The following is an 18,879-nucleotide window of genomic DNA, read 5'->3' as shown; positions in this document are numbered from 1 at the left end:
AGAGCACTTGATCCCTCTGGGTCTGTATTTATTGCAGCTCCTAAGGATGAGGAGAATCTCATTGAAACCCACTGGATACTGAAAGGCCTGGAGAGGATGTTTCCATTATCAGGTGAGTGTAGGATCCTCAGAATGAAGAAACATCCCTTTAAAACTGAGATGCAAATTAATTTCTGAGCCTCTGGATGGGGAATCTGTGGAATTCATAGCAACAGAGGGTTCTACAGGCCAAGTTACTGGGTGTATTTAAGGCAGAGATTGATAGGTTCTTGATTGGTAAGGAGATTAAGAGTTAATAGGAAAAGGCCAAAGAGTGAACAATTCCAGTAAAGACTGAATGATAGAGCAAATTCAATGGTCTAAATGGCCTAATTATGCTCGTATATATTATGGCTTTATAACATGCAGGGGATGAGTCAGTAACGGAGTAAATAAAGAGGCACTGCAGTATTACAGGTTAAAATATTCCCAGTAATAATAGAAAATGCTGGAAATACATAGCAGGTTAGGCTGCATCTGTAGAAAGAGAAACTGAACTCACTTCTTTTTCTGGGTATCACCACTTTGTACCCTCAGCCCTGATACATCATCTCAGCCTGAAACACTGACCATCCCACTGCATCCAGAAATTGAGATTAGTATTTGTTTATCATTGTCACATGGTTTATGTCACAATGTGTGCTGGCAATGTCAGAACCAAAGTGTGGAGGAAAGACAGACTCCAGTGTAGAGATAGTGACCAGGGTTTATTTATAAGAACTCCAACAGAACATCGATGGCTCAACTGAGTGGCACCATGAGATGTTACATTCTCTAAACTAGGACCACACGATTACTGCTAATCAGGCATCTGCTTAAATAATGCAGTTAACACAGAATCTCAGTGCCTATCAAAATAAACTTAACAAGCTTGAACAGAAAGCACCTGGAGTCCTCATTACAAAGAGCGAGTCCTCTGAGTAAAACACAAGGAACTCTAATCGATTGACAACTCTTGTAAAACAACAATTAACCAATTCAGGTGCACAAGCCTAAAGAGCTCATTAGAGGTTATTATTGTAACAGGCTTGTCTTGCATCTGTTTAAACAGATCAAATCAATATGCAGTCCATTGAACTTGAATAAAGTAAAACAAAAAACAATAAATAAAGTGTAAGCACTACTGAAAAAGTGTGGTGCAGGTAAACGGTAAGGTGCAAGAACATAATGAGGTAGATAGTGAGGCCAGGAGCCATCTCATACTAGGGAATCATTCAATAATCTTACAACAGAGGGATAGAATCTGTCCTTGAGCCTGTTGTAGAGGAAGGGCCCTGAAGCATTGTTGAGGACCCCTACCACCAATCCCACAATCTCTGACCATCAGGAAGGAGGTGCAGGACCAGGACTGCCAGATTGGGGAACAGCTTCTTCCCTCAGGCTGTGAAATTAATGAATACCCAGCCACCACCAAGGTCTCATCACTAGGATAGCAAGCTGTTTACTTTACCTGTACTGTGCACTAAATGCACTTTGAATTGTATTTTATGAACTTGTTTATAGCAATAAGTTGTTTTTAGGTGTTGTGTGTGATGCATGTTTTGAGGGTGCACCGAGGTCCTAAGGAACGTTGTTTCATTTGGTTATAAAAGTGTACAGTCAGATGACAATAAACTTGAACTTGAAAGTATGCGCTTTCAGGCTTTTGTATCTTCTGTCCAATGGGAGAGACAAGAAGAAAGAATATCTCAGGTAGGTGAGGTCTTTAATAAGGCTGGCTACTTTACTGAGGCAGTGAGAAGTACAGATGGTCCATGGAAGGGAGGCTGGGTTTCCAAATGCTGAGGCATGTCCGTAACAGTTGACTTACAAAGCCATGATGCATCCAGATAGGATGCTTTATATGTGCATCAAGAAAAATTGGTAATGGTCTACGGGTCATACCAAACTTTTAAATCCACCTGAGGATGTAGAGATATTGATGACCTTTTTGACCATGCTATCATCCATACTCTTAGCCTATCTGTATTCCCAATATTCTCTAAATACCCTGTATTTTCCTTACTGTCATTCAAAGTTCAAAGTAAATTTATTATCAAAGCACATGTCTGTCACCATATACAACCCTGAGATTAATTTTCTTGCGGGCATACCTATTAAATCCATAATAGAATCAATGAAAGGTCATTTGTCTTTTGTTCAACCACTATGCAAAAGACAACAAACTGCATAAATATGAAAAGAAATAAATAATAGTAAATAAATAAGCAATAAGTATTGAGAACATGAGATGGAAAATGATTCCATAGGTTGTGGGAACATTTCAATGATGGGGCAAGTGAAGTTATCCCTTTTGGTTCAAGAGCCTGATGGTTGAGGGGTAATAACCATTCATGAACCTGTTGGTGTGTATCCCAAGGCTCCTATACCTTCTTCCTGATGGTAGCAGCGAGAATAGAGCATGTCCAGCTTAGTGTAATCAGATAATGATGATATACTACACTTGCACTCCTCTTTCGAATCATTGATGTAAATTGTTAACAGCTTGGTCCTTTGTAAAAGAAACTAACATCATTCGTACTGATGCTAAAACCTAGCAGTTTCTATCATGAACTTTAGCAATGGCGATCTAGATATCCAGAGAGCTGACCTTGAGACATTTCAGGCTGCAGGCTAGACTCAAATTACTGCATTTGCCACTCCTGTGTCAGTTGTGCATGTGTAATCTCTGACCCTGCATCTCTTTCCTGAAAGACCTGGTCATGTGTACACAGATAAGTTTGAGGTTAATTACCAATGTCCAGGCCCATAGCAGGGTATTTGCATTTTGGCCTGCACTTTTTAACAAAGCGCATGTAATCTGGACGATCTTTGTAAATAATCAGAAGAACCTACTTTAGGTCATTTTACCTGGTGTGGCTTGTAAGTGTTTCCAGTTCTTCACTAGCATTCTTGATTCGTTGCTGCCTTTCTACATCGACTCAAATTATATCACACCACTTCAAAGCAGCTTTCTGGGGGCATCTTCTCCACACAGTTCAATCAGATGGCTGTCTGAATACTACTGAGAACAGGAAGAAAATGCAGCTGGGTCTGTTTTAAAATTTTAAACTACATCACTCCATTAATCAGAGTACTCTCTGCCACTATTCGTACATGCAAAAATGATTCATCTTCCGTGTCAGATGAACACAAAAGGATGTCATTCCCTCTATATCACTCGGTTAGAGTGTTGCTGGGAGAAAGTAGTCTGCACTTTGCATCAATTTCTTCTTATCTAAGATTGCCATCCAAGCTAGATTTAGAATAGTGGTGCTTAACCTGTAGTGGTACAATTTTAAGGAATTCTCCCCAACCAGATGATGAATGGGTTCTGCAAACCTAGTGCAGGTAGGTTCCCTTTAATTTATAAACACAAAAAAAATTCTTCATATGCCGGAAATCCAGAGTGACACATATTGCGTTCTGGAGAAACTCAGCAGGTCAGGCAGTATCTATGGAGAGGAGTAAATAGTCACTCAACGTTTCATGCCCAGACCCTTCTACATCCCTTTATTACTTATTTATCAGCCCCCACCCCTGCCCCACTTTTAGGGCCCTCAGTCCCAACATTACCCTAATCCTGGTTCAAAAGCAAGGACATAAACAGAAGACCTCTGGCACAACACCAGCCTTATTGACCTTACCAATTTAGGCTGACATACCGAGATTAGCATTTCATACACAGAACAAGCACATTTTAGACCAGATGTTGTCATTGTGTAGTAGATCTAAAACAACGGAATGTTGCCTGCTGTGACTATTATATTGATTAATTTTGTTGCTTGTTCATGAGTATCAAACATAATTCCATATTTTTCTTGGCCCAGTTCTGAGTGACTCATGATGGGGCACTAATTTGTTCAAAAAGTTGATGTATCCCAGAAAGCTCTGCACATGTGCAATGTCTGTCAGGTTTTCCTCCTTGGCTTCAGCTGTTTTCAGGCCATCCCTGGTGATTAACTAACACCGGCAGCAGACTTCTTCACTTCAAAAATGCTGGAAATACTCAGCAGGTCAGGCAGCGTCTATGGAGAAGGAGACAGAATTAATATTTCAGGTCAGTAACATTTCATATGAGTAAGAAAAAGTTATCAATTAAAAGTTGCAGAGGCGAAAGGATGAAGGAAATGTCTGTAATAGGGTGGAGACCAATAGACACAATGGCATTGGTGGTGATGTCAGCTTCAGGAGTCTGGTGAAATTTTGTTAATCACAGATGATCATTCTAAAAGAGATGTAAAGAAAGAGAGAAGAATGAGAATAAAAAAAAATATGATGTTGGAACAAAGGCACAAAACACTACAGTTGATCCCTGAGAGCTGTACTCAAATTCAAGTTTAATGTTCAACCATAGATAACCGATGTTTTTGTGGTTACTCTTCATGGCTTGTGGTGCATCAGGCAGCAACCTTGCCATTTCTTTGGCATTGCCTTTTTCTACAAGGCTGACTCTCAACCCGACACAGATGGAAAGCATGCAAGGTGTTGGCCAGATTCGAACCCAAGACCACTTGCCTCAAAGTCCATTGCTGATGCCACTGTACCACCAGCTGCTAAAATCATACATTTTGTATACAGGGAAATGAAACATCATTCCTCTGGGCCCACGATGCAAAACAAAGTATATACAGTTACACAGAGCACATATACAGTAGTTACAACAGCATATACAGGCACAAAATAATATTAGCACAAGTCCCTGAGCAGCATCATCTGAAGATGATGGTGCATGGAATGTAGTCTTGGAGCCATGTTTCTGCAATAACAAGAATGCAGCAGTTTCTCATCTCACACTGGGTCAGGTGCAGATGATGGGAATTCAGCTTGCCTTCCAGGGAGCAAAGACTGGAGAACAGCACTGATGAGAAACCCAGCCTTCAGGGGCCAGTCCCCAACTCAGCAGAGATTCCAGCACATCCTCTGTCCAACTGTTCTCTGCCACACCGTGTCTGGTGCCCCTCCCCTGGGTGGCTAACAGTACATGCGCCCAGTTCGAAGAGCCATATGTTTTCCCATGACTCTGCATCGGCTTTGAAGAACAGCTTAAGAAGCCCGAGACAATGAGGTCAACTTGTGAGTGGGATGGCAAATTAAAATGATAGGTGAGTTTAAAGTCATAGGGGACCAAACTTTAATTCTTTGCAAAGTTGACACCAATGAGAGGCATTGATCGTGTGGATAGTCAGAGGCTTTTTCCCAGGGCTGAAATGGCTAGCACGAGAGGTAACAGTTTTAAGGTGCTTGGAAGTAGATACAGAGGAGATATCAGGGGTAAGGCTTTTACACAGAGAATGGTGAGTGCGTGGAATGGGCTGCCAGTGATGGTGGTGGAGAAAGATATGACAAAATTTTTTAAGAGACTCCTGGACAGGTGTATGGAGCTCAGAAAAGTAGAGGGCTATGGGTAACCCTAGGTAATTTCTCAGTTAAGGACATGTTTGGCACAGCTTTGTGGGCCAAAGGGCCTGTCTTGCTGTAGGTTTTCTATGTTTCTATGTTTCAATCTGCAAATGGTTTATCCAATGCAGAGACATTATAACCACTAAATTCTACACAAGGTTGGAAGGAGTACAGTTTTATCAAGAGCCACTTTATTACCAATAATCTACTCACAGATGCTCAGTTTGCTTTCAACAGAATTACTGAGTATCAGAGTTCATCGCAGCCTTTTTACAAACAAACAACACAGAATGGTGCAAAACAATGCAGGCGCTTCAGCCCACAATGTTCTGCCAACCCTTTAACTTATTTCAAGATCAGTCTAACCCTTCCCTTCCACATAGCCACCAATTTTCTTTCATCCAGGTACCCATCTACAAGTCTCTTAAATGCCCTTAATTGAAGGGTATTGAATCTGTGGAATTTGAATTCATTGCCATAGGTGGCTGTGGAGGCCAAGTCATTGGGAATATTTAATATATGGAGGTTGATATATTCTTGATTGGGAAGGATGTCTAAAGTTCCAGGAAGAAGGCAGGAGAATAAGCTTGAGAAGGATAATAAATCAGCCATGCTGAAATAGCAGCACTTACTCAATGGGTCGAGTGGCCTAATTCTGCTCTAAGGTCTTATGATGTTAATGGAAGAAGGAACTGAATTCAAAGAAAGAGGTACGATTGACTGATTTTGGCATCAAGGCAGTATTTGACCAAGTGTGCCATCCATAAGTCTAAGTAAAGCTGAAATCAAAGGGAAAATATTTCAATGCTTGGACAAAGGAACTAAGTCACAATTGTTAGAGATCAAACATCTTACTCTAGATTTCCCTGCAGGAGTTCCTCAGGACAGTATCCTAAGCCCAACCATCTTCGACTGCTTCATAAGTGATCTTTCCTTACATAGCAAGTTCAGGCAGGGGAATGCTGGCCGGTGATTGCACAAAGTTCAATTATATTCATATCTCATCAATAAAAGAAGATTCACAAAGACACTCCAAGGCTTTCTACCAAGCACAATGTCATAAGTCCTCTGCAAATTTTCCATGTGGCAAAGACCTAAATGATAGTTAAGCATGGGCTGATGTGTGACAATATTCATGCCACGCAGTAGCCAAATGATGAATATTTCCAGGGGAAAATCTAACCAGTAACCTTTGCTATTCAATTTCATTGTCAGCCTTTAGGCCTAATGTTACCTCTTTGTCTTCCCTTCTTCTCTAAGCCGGGAGTTATCCAAAGGGTATGAATGCATTTCATTAAAAGGACCACCATTCTAAAGATAAGGAGTAAACCAAGATAAAAAAAGTTAGATGCATAAGTACTCAGCATTCGTTTCATCAAATAGAGGTAATTTAGTAATTAACTTTTTAGAGTTTATGAAGTAACATACAAAATGCTGCGGCATCTAAGCAGAAGAACTCCCTATTCCCAGTCCAACATGTTGGTCCATGGCCTTCTCTCCTGCCACAACATGGCCACTCTCAGGTTAAAGGAGCAACACCTCATATTCCACTTGGGTCGTCTCCAGCCTGAAGCATGAACATTGATTTCTTCATCTTCTGGTACTTCCTCCTTTCCCTTTATCCAGTCCCCATCCTGGCTCCCCTCTTATCCTTTCCCTTCTGCTCACCTGCCCATCAATACCTCTAGTGCCAGTCCACCTTCCCTTTCTCATCTAGTGAGCAGGCTTTAGATGATCTGAGCAATGGGATCAACATGTACGAAACAGCACACCCTAACGCTTTCACCATCATTTTGGGGGATTTTAACCAGGCCAGTTTGAAAAAAAATCACTGAGCAATTACCATCAACAGATCACTTGCAATACTAGAGGAAACAACACACTGGACCATTGCTACACCGCCATCAAGAATGTGCTATTCCACGCCCTCAGTTTGGGAAGTCTGATCACCTGGCTGTACTTCTACTCCTTGAGTATAGGCAGAGACTGAAGACTGCAGCAGCAGTAGTGAGGACCAAGGAGGTATGGACAAGGGAAGCACAGAAGCACCTATAGGACTGCTTTGAATCGGTGGACTGGACTGTATTCAGGGATTCATCTTTGAACCTGGATGAGTATGCTGCAGTTGTTACCAATTTCATTAAAACCTGTGTGGATGAGTGTGTGCCTACAAAGACTTACAGTGCATCCCCAAACCAAAATCCGTGGATGAACCAGACGGTACGTCGTCTGCTGAAGGCTAGATCTGTGGCATTCAAGTCTGGCGACCCAGGCCTGTACCAGAAAACCAGGTATGATTTGCAGAGGGCTATTTCAAGGGCAAAGAGATAATTTCAAATGAGTTTGGAGGTGACATTGGATGCACTGGAACTCTGGCAGGGTTTGCAAGACATTACTTCATACAAAGCGAAACAGCATGAATGGCAGCTATGTTTCACTACCAGATGAACTCAACATCTTCTATGCCCGCTTTGAAAGGGAGAACACAACTATAGCTATGAAGATTCCTGCTGCACCCAGTGACCCTGTGATCTCTGTCTTGGAGGCTGCTGCTAGGATGTCTTTAAAGAGAGTGAACCCTCGCAAGGCAGAAGGTCCCGATGGAGTACTTGGTAAGGCTCTGAAAACCTGTGCCAACTAACTAGCGTGAGTATTCAAGGACATTTTCAACCTCTCACTGCTATGGGCTGAAGTTCCCACTTGCTCCAAAAAGGCAACAATTATACCAGTGCCCAATAAGAATAATGTGAGCTGCCTTAATGACTATCACCCAGTAGCACTCACTTTGACAGTGATGAAATGCTTTGAGAGGTTGGTCATGACTCGAATGAACTGCATCAGCAAGGACCTGGACCCATTGCAATTTGCCTTTTGCCACAATAGGTCAACAGCAGATGCAATCTCAATGGCTCTTCACATGGCTTTAGACCACCTGGACAACACAAACACCTATGCCAGGATGCTGTTCATCAACTATAGCTCAGCATTTAATACTGTCATTCCCACAATCCTGACTGAGAAGTTGCAGAACCTGGGCCTCTGTTCCTCTCTCTGCATTGGATCCTCGACTTCCTAACCGGAAGACCACAATCTGTGTGGATTGGTGATAACAAGTTCTCCTCGCTGATGATCAACACTGGCGCACCTCGGGTGTGTGCTTAGCCCACTACTCTATTCTCTATACACACATGACTGTATGGCTAGGCATAGGTCAAATACCTTCTATAAATTTGCTGATGCTATACAACCATTGTTGGTAGAATCTCAGGTGGTAATGAGAGGGTGTACAGGAGTGAGATATGCCAACTAGTGGAGTGGTGCCACAGCAACAATCTGGCACCCAACGTCAGTAAGATGAAAGAGCTGATTGTGGACTTCAGGAAGGGTAAGATGAAGGAACATATACTAATCCTCATAGAAGGTTCAGAAGTGGAGAGAGTGAGCAGTTTCAAGTTCCTGGGTGTCAAGATCTCTGAGGATCTAACCTGGTCCCAAAATATCGATGTAGTTATTAAGAAGGCAAGGCAGCGGCTATACTTTATTAGGAGTTTGAAGAGATTTAGCATGTCAACAAATACACTCAAAAACTTCCATGGATGTACCATGGAGAGCATTCTGACAGGCTGCATCACTGCCTGTTATTGGGGGGGGGGGGGGGTGCTGCTGCACAGGATTGTAAATCTAGTCAGCTCCATTTTGGGTACTAGCCTACAAAGTACCCAGGACATCTTCAGGGAGCAGTGTCTCAGAAAGGCAGCGTCCATTATTAAGGACGTCCAGCACCCTTTTCTCACTGTTAACATCAGGTAGGAGGTCCACACTCAATGATTCAGGAACAGCTTTTTTTCCCTCTGCCATCCAATTCCTAAATGGACATTGAACCCTTGTCACATTTTAATATACAGTATTTCTGATTTTTGCACTTTTTAATCTATTCAATATATGCATACGGTAATTGATTTATTTATTTATCTATTATTTTTCCTCCTATATTATGTATTGCATTGAACTGCTGTTGCTAAATTAACAACTTCACGTCACATGCTAGTGATAATAAACCTGATTCTGATTATCCACTCTCCTCCCCTATCATATTCCTTCTTCAGCCCTTTCCACCTATCACCTTCACGTTTCTCACCTCATCCTCCCTCCCCCTCATTGGGTTTCACCTATCGCTTTACAGCTTATAACATATAACATAAAACAATCACAGCATGGAAACAGGCCATCTCGGCCCTCCTGGTCCGTGCCGAACTCTTAATCTCACCTAGTCCCATCTACCCGCACTCAGCCCATAACCCTCCACTCCTTTCCTGTCCATATACCTATCCAATTTTACCTTAAATGACACAACTGAACTGGCCTCTACTACTTCTACAGGAAGCTCATTCCACACAGCTATCACTCTTTGAGTAAAGAATTACCCCCTCGTGTTTCCCTTAAACTTCTGCCCCCTAACTCTCAAATCATGTACTCTAGTTTGAATCTCCCCTACTCTCAATGGAAACAGCCTGTTCACGTCAACTCTATCTATCCCTCTCAAAATTTTAAATACCTCGATCAAATCCCCCCTCAACCTTCTACGCTCCAATGAATAGAGACCTAACTTGTTCAACCTTTCTCTGTAACTTAATTGCTGAAACCCAGGTAACATCCTAGTAAATCGTCTCTGCACTCTCTGTAATTTATTGATATCTTTCCTATAATTCGGTGACCAGAACTGCACACAATATTCCAAATTTGGCCTTACCAATGCCTTGTACAACTTTAGCATTACATCCCAACTTCTGTACTCAATGCTTTGATTTATAAAGGCCAGCGTTCCAAAAGCCCTCTTCACCACCCTATCTACATGAGACTCCACTTTCAGGGAACTATGCACAGTTATTCCTAGATCTCTCTGTTCCTCTGCATTCCTCAATGCCCTACCATTTACTCTGTATGTTCTATTTGGATTATTCCTTCCAAAATGTAGAAACTCACACTTCTCAGCATTAAACTCCAAGGAGCTTGTACTCCTTTCCTCACCCATTTTCTTATTCTGGCTTCTTCCCCCTTCTTTTCCAACCCTGATGAAAGGTCTCGACTTAAAACGTTGACCCTTCTATCTATCTCTGTAGAATTGATGCTGTCTACCCTGCTGAGTACCTCAGCACTTCGCGCGTACTGCTCTGGATTTTCAGCATCTGCAGAACTTGTGTTTGTGGTTTATGACGGTTAGGTAAGAATTAAGCAGGGTGTTTACAAGAAACGGTTTGCACCTTGGTTCAGCCTGAATAGATGGCACAGGAAATTGACAGGGCGCTCCAGAGCAATTTTGGCGCACAGTACTGTTCACAAAATTCGTTATTAAATGTAGATCAACACGCAAAGTTCCTCCAGCGGTGTGTGTGCTTGTTGAACAGGATTTACAGCATTCGCAGTATCTCATGTGTTAGAAATGTGCTCATTTTAATACGGTAGTCTCTGACATCGCAGATTCGGATCTTGACTCAGTGTTTGACCCCTGAATTCGGAAGAACTTGTAGCAGCATCTCAATGTTTCACACAGTCATTGCTTAAAAGCGACAACACCGTACACTATTTCGGAGGACGACTCTGGAAACATGGGCTTGACCTGGCATCCGTCGGTTTGGATTTCCTCCTTTGGACCTCCTGCATATTTGAAATGCCTACGCTGCGCGTCCAAGCGATCAGTCAGACGCCGGGATGCCGAGCCCGGGACTCCTCCAGCCTGTCAGCCAGCTTCCCGTCATGCTCCACTCTCCAGTCAAGCGTCCCGCTTCCCCCCCCGGCGGGGTGTGGCTGACGTCATCGGCAGTGAGTCCCGGCCCGAAGTGTGAACGCGAGTCATGGCGGCCGTGTCTGCCGGCAGGGAGACCGTGAACGCGAAATAAAACTGTCCGTCGGCAGCCGAACTACAGGGGGGCAGGGACAGAGAGGGGGAAAAAAAGTCTGTGTGTGTGTGTGCTCGAGGGAGGGGAAGAAGGAAGAAAACGAAAGGGGGCAAGAAACGAACAGGGTCCCGAGACGACAGCAACACTGAAGGAGAACAAAACAGACGCACCGGGTGAGAAACCGTACTGGAGTTGCCCTCCCTCCGCTCCGTTCCGGGGAGGGTGCTGTGAGACGGAGGGTTAGCCCCCCCACGACGCGTGAGCGTGAGCTCCCTGGCTGACGTGCGGCCGCCGGGGAAGCGGCTCGAGCCCGGGGCGGGCGGAGGGGGGGGGGGGCTCGCGCGCCCGCCCGCCCGCGCGCATTCCATCAGCAGCCGGCGTTGGCGGAGCGGAGGGGCCCGGACCGACGGACGGACAGACCCGCAGCGGCGCGCTAGGCCGAGGCCTGCAAGTGGATGTACAGTGCGCTCCGCCAGCCCCAGCCACGGGCGCTTTGTTGTTCATCCAAGGCCCAGCGCACAGCCACCCTGAGGTTGGGGGCAAACTGTGCTGGAAGACTGTAGGCATTTGCAGGACAGTATTGTTTTTTTTCCCCCTCTCTCTTTCTTTTTCGATTTTTTCCCCTCCCTCACATCTTCCTTTGTCTGACATGTTCACTTTCCGGGAGTAAGTTAATCCGTGCATGTTCAATGACTACGGAACATGGGGTTTCCCGGCAAAATTGGCGATTTATATTAGACGGTAGTGGTGGAAGTGACATTACAATACGGCCATGGGCATCGCTTAACAAGATTGTCTTTTACATCAACGTTTATATTGTGAGTAACAGTAGGAGTCCGCATGGTGATCCCCTTCAAGTGTAAAAAAATGAAAGCTAGACAATTGAAATCGATTGAATGTAGGAACGAAGAACGTTTTGTGTTTTGGTTAATTTTAAGAGCTTTCTGGCAGAGCTGTTCAAAATCGATGCTAGTTATTTGATTTTATCAGACGGTAATAAGTGTCGTAGTATTCGGCCGTATTTATCTCTAATTTGGGTAACGCCAGCTTTTGGGATTGTAAGGAGATCCCTAAATACTTCTATTTCTTTCCTTGCAGAAACGTGGGACACGCATTTGGAGAATAAGAACCGGTGTGGGCCGATCTGTTTTATTTCGAAGCGGGATCTTGGCAGTTTTCTAGCTTGTGAAGACTCTTGATACTTTCCTTTTCGAACCTGCAAATGGAGGGTCACGGTGATGAGGACAGCGTCAGTAACAGTAGTGGAGACTCAAGGTATTAAAAGCTTTATGCTCAACGCTAAGCAATAGAGCTCTAGCGCGCTGCAACATTTTTAAGTGGCATTTCCTGGTGTATTCTGCATTTACAATTGAAAATGTATTTCTACCTCTATGGGTTCAGTGATTTGAATGGTCTATTATAGTTTTGACAACAATCTGAAAATTAGCATTCTGTTGTTAATGCTGCCAAGAATTTCAAAATCAAATAAAATTCTCAAAGAAAAATTTCCAAATATTTAAGGCAGTAATAGCTACTGGAAATGTAGACACTAGACTATTATCCACTGACAAGGTTCTACCACTTCAGTTGATGAATTTTAAATAATTAAATGAAACAAGAATTTTAAAAGTTGTGCAACCACTCGTTAACTCATGCCTTTTTGGATAAATTTTTACCATCCTTTACTGGCCAGCCAAAATGTCACTCTCAACCCACACATCCTCAGTTTGGAAAATCAGAGATGGGCAACATATGCCTGTGTTGTTCAGAATGTCCACATCATGTAACGAATGAGACCACTTTTTTTCTCTTTCGCTTTCATACTTTGACAACTTGACTTTTTAAGTGTGTAATAATCTATTTCCAATCAGATACTATGCAGAATTTCCATTGCCTGTGGAGTACCTTTACGTGTTTGAATGCCATGCAGGTTTCATTATCAGCCATTCCTTGGTGGAAATTTGTCTGGGGCACAAATTTCTGGAGGCATTTGGCAAAGAAAGTCCTATTTAATTTCATTTCGCAATTTCTTTTGCACCTGAGTTCTGGCACCAACATGAAGTGTATGAACTTACTATAACTGGGCAAAAGGTTCTTGGGAAACTGAACAGTTTGAAGTTAGGTAAATCAACTGGGGCAAATGGTATACACCCCGGAGTTCTGAAAGAGGTTGCTGAAGAGACTGTGGAGATATTAGTAATGATTTTTCAAGAATCACTAGATTCTGGATGACTGTCAATCCACTCTTCAAGAAGGCAGAGGCACAGAGGACAGGAAACTATATGCCAGTCAGTCTGACCTCAGTGGATGGGAAAGTGTTGGAATAGCTTGTTAAGGATGAGGCCTCAAGGTACTTGGAGGCACATGATAAAATAGGCTGCAGTCAGCATGGTTTCCTTGAGGGAAAATCTTGCCTGACAAATCTGTTGGAATTCTTTGAGGAAATAACAAGCAGGATTGACAAAGGAGAATCAGTTGATGTTGTGTACTTGGATTTTGAGAAGACCTTTGACAAGGTGTCACACATGAGACTGCTTAACAAGCTACAAATCCATGGTGTTACAAGAAATTATCTAGCATGGATAATGCAGTGGCTAATTGGCAGGAGGCAAAGTGTGGGAATAAAGTGAGCTTTTTCTGGGTGGCTGCCGGTGACTAGCTTTGTTGCACAGGTGTCTGTGTTGGGACTGATTCTTTTAATATTTTAAAGTTCTTTGCAGATGATATGAAGCTGGGAGCAGGGGCAGGTAGTTTTGAGGAAGTAGAGAAGCTTTAGAAGGACTCAGCTTTGGAGAATGGGCAAGGAAATAGCATATAGAATACAGCATTGGGAATTGTATGGTTATGCACTTTGGTAGAAGAAATGAAAGGGCAGACTATTTTCTAAATAGAGAGAAAATACAAAATTACTGAGGTGCAAAGGGGTTTGTGTGACCTTGTACAGAATTCCCAAAATGTTAATTTGCAGGTTGAGTCTGTGGTGAGGAAGGCAACTACAATTTCAAGAGGACCAGAATATGAAAGCAAGGGTGTAATATTGAGAAACTTTATAAAGCACTGGTGAAACCCTACTTGGAGTATTGTGAGCAGGTTTGGGCCCCTTATCTGAGAAAGGATGTGCTGAAACTGGAGAGGGTTCAAAGGAGGTTCATGAAAATGATTCCAGGGTTGAATGGCTTGTCTTATGAAGACTGTTTGATGGCTCTGGGCCTGTATTCATTGGTATTCAGAAGAATGACAGGTGGCCTCATTGAAACCTGTTGAAAGCCTTGATAGAGTGGATGTGGACAGGATATTTGCTATGGTGGGAGAGTCTTAAGACTAGAGGACACTACCTCGGAATAGAGGGGCATCCATTCGAACAGAGATTAGGGATTTCTTTAGCAAGAGAGTGGTGAATCTGTGGCATTCTTTGCCACAGGCAGCTGTGAAGATCAAGTCCTTATGTATATTTAAGGAAGAGTTAATAGATTATTGATTTGTTAGCTGGAGATTGGACTGAAGGGAACATTGGATCAGCCATGATGAAATGGTGGAGCAGACGCAATGGGCCACCTAATTCTGCTACTATATCTTATGCTCTTGTTTCACTGCTGGTCATCAGCAGAAGAAAAATGAGATATCACCTTGTGCACTATTCAATGTTTTACACAATTACATTTCACGAGAAACCACAGATCACAAAAATGTGTGATATTTAAGTTTTAATACTTTAAAATGACTGTTTCAGCTAAATTTTTGTGATTAAGCTGTTGTTCATATGCTTAATATAATATTTTGTGAAGTTCTGTTATTCAGTGAATCATCAGAACTGTCCTAAAGCATTTACTAAGAGAACTTGTATAAAGGCTTTTGCTTTAGTATTGCAAATTGGAAAATGTCCCACACCCAGAATTTAATACTTGCACCTGTTTTACTTGGGATGCATTTTATTACTTCAAAACAAAGTGTATTACTTTTGGCAATTAACTAAGAGGGATGGCCCTCATTGTATGTGGTAGATGGTTTGCTCTCAAGCTTGGATGTAATGGCAAATTTAAATTATGCTGCTTGTTGACAGTGAATTTTTATCACTTTTCCATTGATGCACTGTTGAAAGATATGTTCTCAAAAGGCAGAAGTAAATCCTGCAATTTTTTTATTGTCTCGTTGAGGCGTTGGTTACATTATACTGAGGAACTGTCCAGTTAACAAACAATACTCCCCGAACATTAGTTGATAAAAATTGGGAGAAGGAAATTGTTCAATTCTCACTCTTAATGAAAGATCATAATGCATACATAACTACTGACCACTTTTGTTTGAGGGATATGGACCTCAAACTAGACCCTGTTGTGATGTCAACATTTGCAGGAAAAGGTTCTGAAATGCAGATTTGATTATAATTGCAGTTGAATCTTAGTAATTATTATGTATATGATCCTTCAACTGTGTTCAAGCGTACATCCAAATATTGATTGAAATTTAATAAAAAGAGATCAAATTGTTTCACTCTTGAGGAAAGAATGCAGTTGCATTGTTTAATGATCAATGTGGCACACTTGGTTTTTTAGTCCTTTTTTTTAGGATAGTTAGTTACCATCTGTTATGCTGCTGGCATTTAGGGCAGCAATGAAGGTCCTCCATCTCTCTGTCCTTAGCCGTATTCTCTGTTGTGTGCCAGGGTGTGGTTCAGTAGCCTCACTTCTGTCACTCTGTTACAGCGCCAAGTTGTCCTTCAGGGATCCAGTGAAGCACTGTCTTGATGATGGAGTTTGTCTTTCTGTTTGTCATGTGCATTTTCTTTTAGGGATTATTTCCAGAATGTTTTGTTTCTCAAATGTCGTCCTATTTTAGGTGTTCTTGTACATCAGTCAATGAAAGCAAGCATGCAGGTACAGCAGGCAGTGAAGAAAGCTAATGGCATGCTGGCCTTTATAACAAGAGGAATTGAGTATAGGAGTAAAGAGGTCCTTCTGCAGCTGTACAGGGGCCTGGTGAGACCCCACCTGGAGTACTGTGTGCAGTTTTGGTCTCCAAATTTGAGGAAGGACATTCTTGCTATTGAGAGAGTGCAGCGTAGGTTCACAAGGTTAATTCCTGGAATGGCGGGACTGTCATATGTTGAAAGATTGGAGCGACTGGGCTTGTATACACTGGAATTTAGAAGGACGAGAGGGGTTCTGATTGAAACATATAAAATTATTAAGGGATTGGATACACTGGAGGCAGGAAGCACGTTCCCGCTGATGGGTGAGTCCAGAACTAGAGGCCACAGTTTAAGAATAAGGGGTAGGCCATTTAGAACAGAGATGCAGAAAAATTTTTTCACTCAGAGAGTGGTGGATATGTGGAATGCTCTGCCCCAGAAGGCAGTGGAGACCAAGTCTCTGGGTGCATTCAAGACAGAGTTAGATAGAGCTCTTATAGATATCGGGGTCAAGGGATATAGGGAGAGGGCAGGAACGGGCTACTGATTTTGTATGATCACAGTGAATGGTGGTGCTGGCTAGAAGGGCTGAATGGCCTACTCCTGCACCTACTGTCTATTGTCTATTCATAATGTGGATACCGTGACTGTGACAATTACTTTTTTCCATCTTCCAACCCCTTGTCTATTGTATAACACATTCTTTGTGTTGTTACTTTCAGCATACGATTAACCATACAATTTCCATACAACATGCAAAATTGATCAAGGAACTAAATAGGGGATAACTGGAACCAATGATCTAGTAGAATTATTGAACTTAAGAAATTGCTGTACAGAATTAAGCAGTTTTGTACAACTGTTCTACCATGATGCTGATGCTTGAACCACCTCTTTGGTAATATTCTCTTTGTCTAAATCACCTAGATTCCTCTTAAAGCATATATACCTTAAGTAGTTTTTGTTGGAAAGTTCCACATTGGAACATTCAAAGTTTCATATCCATCGCCAGGGTAAAAATGTTTTTGAATTTGTTAGATGTCTGGAGTATCTATAAATTGCAGCCTGGCTTGTCTCGATATCTTGATGGTCAAAGCCATTCCCACCAACTCACTTCTGTAGCTATAATTCCATTTCCATTCTCTGGAACTTTAGGAGTTCTGTATGTATGTAGGAGTTCTCGTTGTATGTGATCTCCGCTTGTATGTCAGGCTATGCAGTACTATAACATAGTGCATCCAGACTCCACATCAGGTGATCTACTGAAATCTCATGCAGGATTATATAAATCTTTTTGTATTTGCCTGATGCAGCAAATTTCAGTAGTTTTTCTCATTCTGCCTTGTAGAAAATTAACATCCAAACCTCTGTGCTGCTGCCATGTTCCACTTAACTGCTGAGGTTACATTGGAGCTTGATTTTGTAATTTCTAATCTTCAAGTTATTTCATGGCCTTACCTCTTCCCATTTCCACATGCCTCTTGTTTGTTGAATTTAACTCCACTGCTGGTAGCCTTCAACTAGAACTAACCAACAGCCACCATCCCTGGCCACCAAAATCTCTCTTCTCCAATTGTCTGTCTCTCTGGCTTCAATGAGAGAATTAAAGCACATTCATTTGACTGTGCCTTTTGTCATCTGTTTCTTTATATGACTAATTAGATTTGAAAATTTTCAAGTGTAGCACTTTTGGACATTTTACTACTCTTAAGGCATTACATAAATATTGTGGATTCTGGCACCAAGTTTTGTATAGCAATTCAAGTGGGAGCATTTTATTCATGTGGACCCTGTGAAAGATCTCCAGAACTGACTTTTAATTGCAACTCACTTTGGCTGTGTCCTTTTTCTGGAACGTCTTCAAGTTTGTGACACAAATGTTTTGTGGTGAAAAAATGGGTTGTTGTGTATTGAGGCTTGGCTCAATTATCTGGAGCAATAATGAGACTAGATTAAAAAATATCAAGAATCAGGTTTATTATCTCACTTATGTAATGTAAAATGTGTTTTGCAGAATCTGTGCCATGCAAAGATGTAAAATTAGTATAAGTTACAAAATAAAGCGTAAAAAGAAAGGAATAATGAGGTAGTGTTATGCGTTCATGGACTATTCAGAAGTATAGTGAAGGGGCGTGGTCTAGTGGGCAAGGCATCAGACTAGTAACCTGAAGGTCACTGGTTCGAGCCTCAGCTGAGGCAGCGTGTTTGTGTCCTTGAGCAAGGCACTTAACAACATATTGCTCTGCGACGTCACCGGTGCCAAGCTGCATGGGTCCTAGTGCCCTTCCCTTGGACAACATCGGTGGCGTGGAGAGGGGGAGACCTGCAGCTTGGGCAACTGCCGGTCTCCCATACAACCTGCCCAGGCCTGCGCCCTGGAAACTCCAGGCGCAGATCCATGGTCTCTCGAGACCGACGGATGCCCCCACCACGATGAAGGGGCAGAAGCTATTCCTGAATCATTGAGTGTGGGTCCTCAAACAGTGGTAACATAAGAGATGATGAGCTTCCTTAATGATGGATATTGCCTTCTTGACTCACAACATCTTGAAGATGCCCTCAATGGTGGGTAGGATTGTGCCATTGATGGAGCTGGCTGTGTCTGCAATCTTCTGCAGCTTCTTACAATCCTGTGCATTGGAGACTTCTTAA

General features: G+C 42.4%; 1 protein-coding gene and 1 long non-coding RNA gene across 3 annotated transcripts in view; one reads left to right on the top strand and one right to left on the bottom strand.

Annotated features, from left to right (window-relative positions):
• Positions 1-739: 739 nt before the first annotated feature.
• LOC132393958 (uncharacterized) lies at positions 740-11,096 on the bottom strand. Its single transcript, XR_009512115.1, has 3 exons — positions 10,683-11,096; positions 6,656-6,732; positions 740-4,046 (listed from the first exon to the last, which is right to left on the bottom strand). It is a non-coding gene; the product is annotated as an uncharacterized LOC132393958 (long non-coding RNA).
• A 164-nt stretch (positions 11,097-11,260) lies between these two features.
• chd1 (chromodomain helicase DNA binding protein 1) overlaps positions 11,261-18,879 on the top strand; it is a 115,421-nt gene continuing 107,802 nt past the window's right edge. The window contains exons 1-2 of one of the 2 annotated variants that reach the window (XM_059969453.1): positions 11,261-11,491; positions 12,417-12,593. In XM_059969453.1, coding sequence (XP_059825436.1) covers positions 12,541-12,593 — 53 coding nt within the window. In that variant the 5' untranslated portion in view covers positions 11,261-11,491; positions 12,417-12,540. Of the gene's footprint in view, positions 11,492-11,698; positions 12,137-12,416; positions 12,594-18,879 lie in introns of those variants that run through there. The other variant, XM_059969454.1, reaches the window with a different exon arrangement.

Source organism: Hypanus sabinus, chromosome 5, assembly GCF_030144855.1.
Source record: "Hypanus sabinus isolate sHypSab1 chromosome 5, sHypSab1.hap1, whole genome shotgun sequence".
Taxonomy (NCBI): Eukaryota; Metazoa; Chordata; class Chondrichthyes; order Myliobatiformes; family Dasyatidae; genus Hypanus; species Hypanus sabinus.
This window is presented reverse-complemented; position numbering and strand designations above follow the sequence as displayed.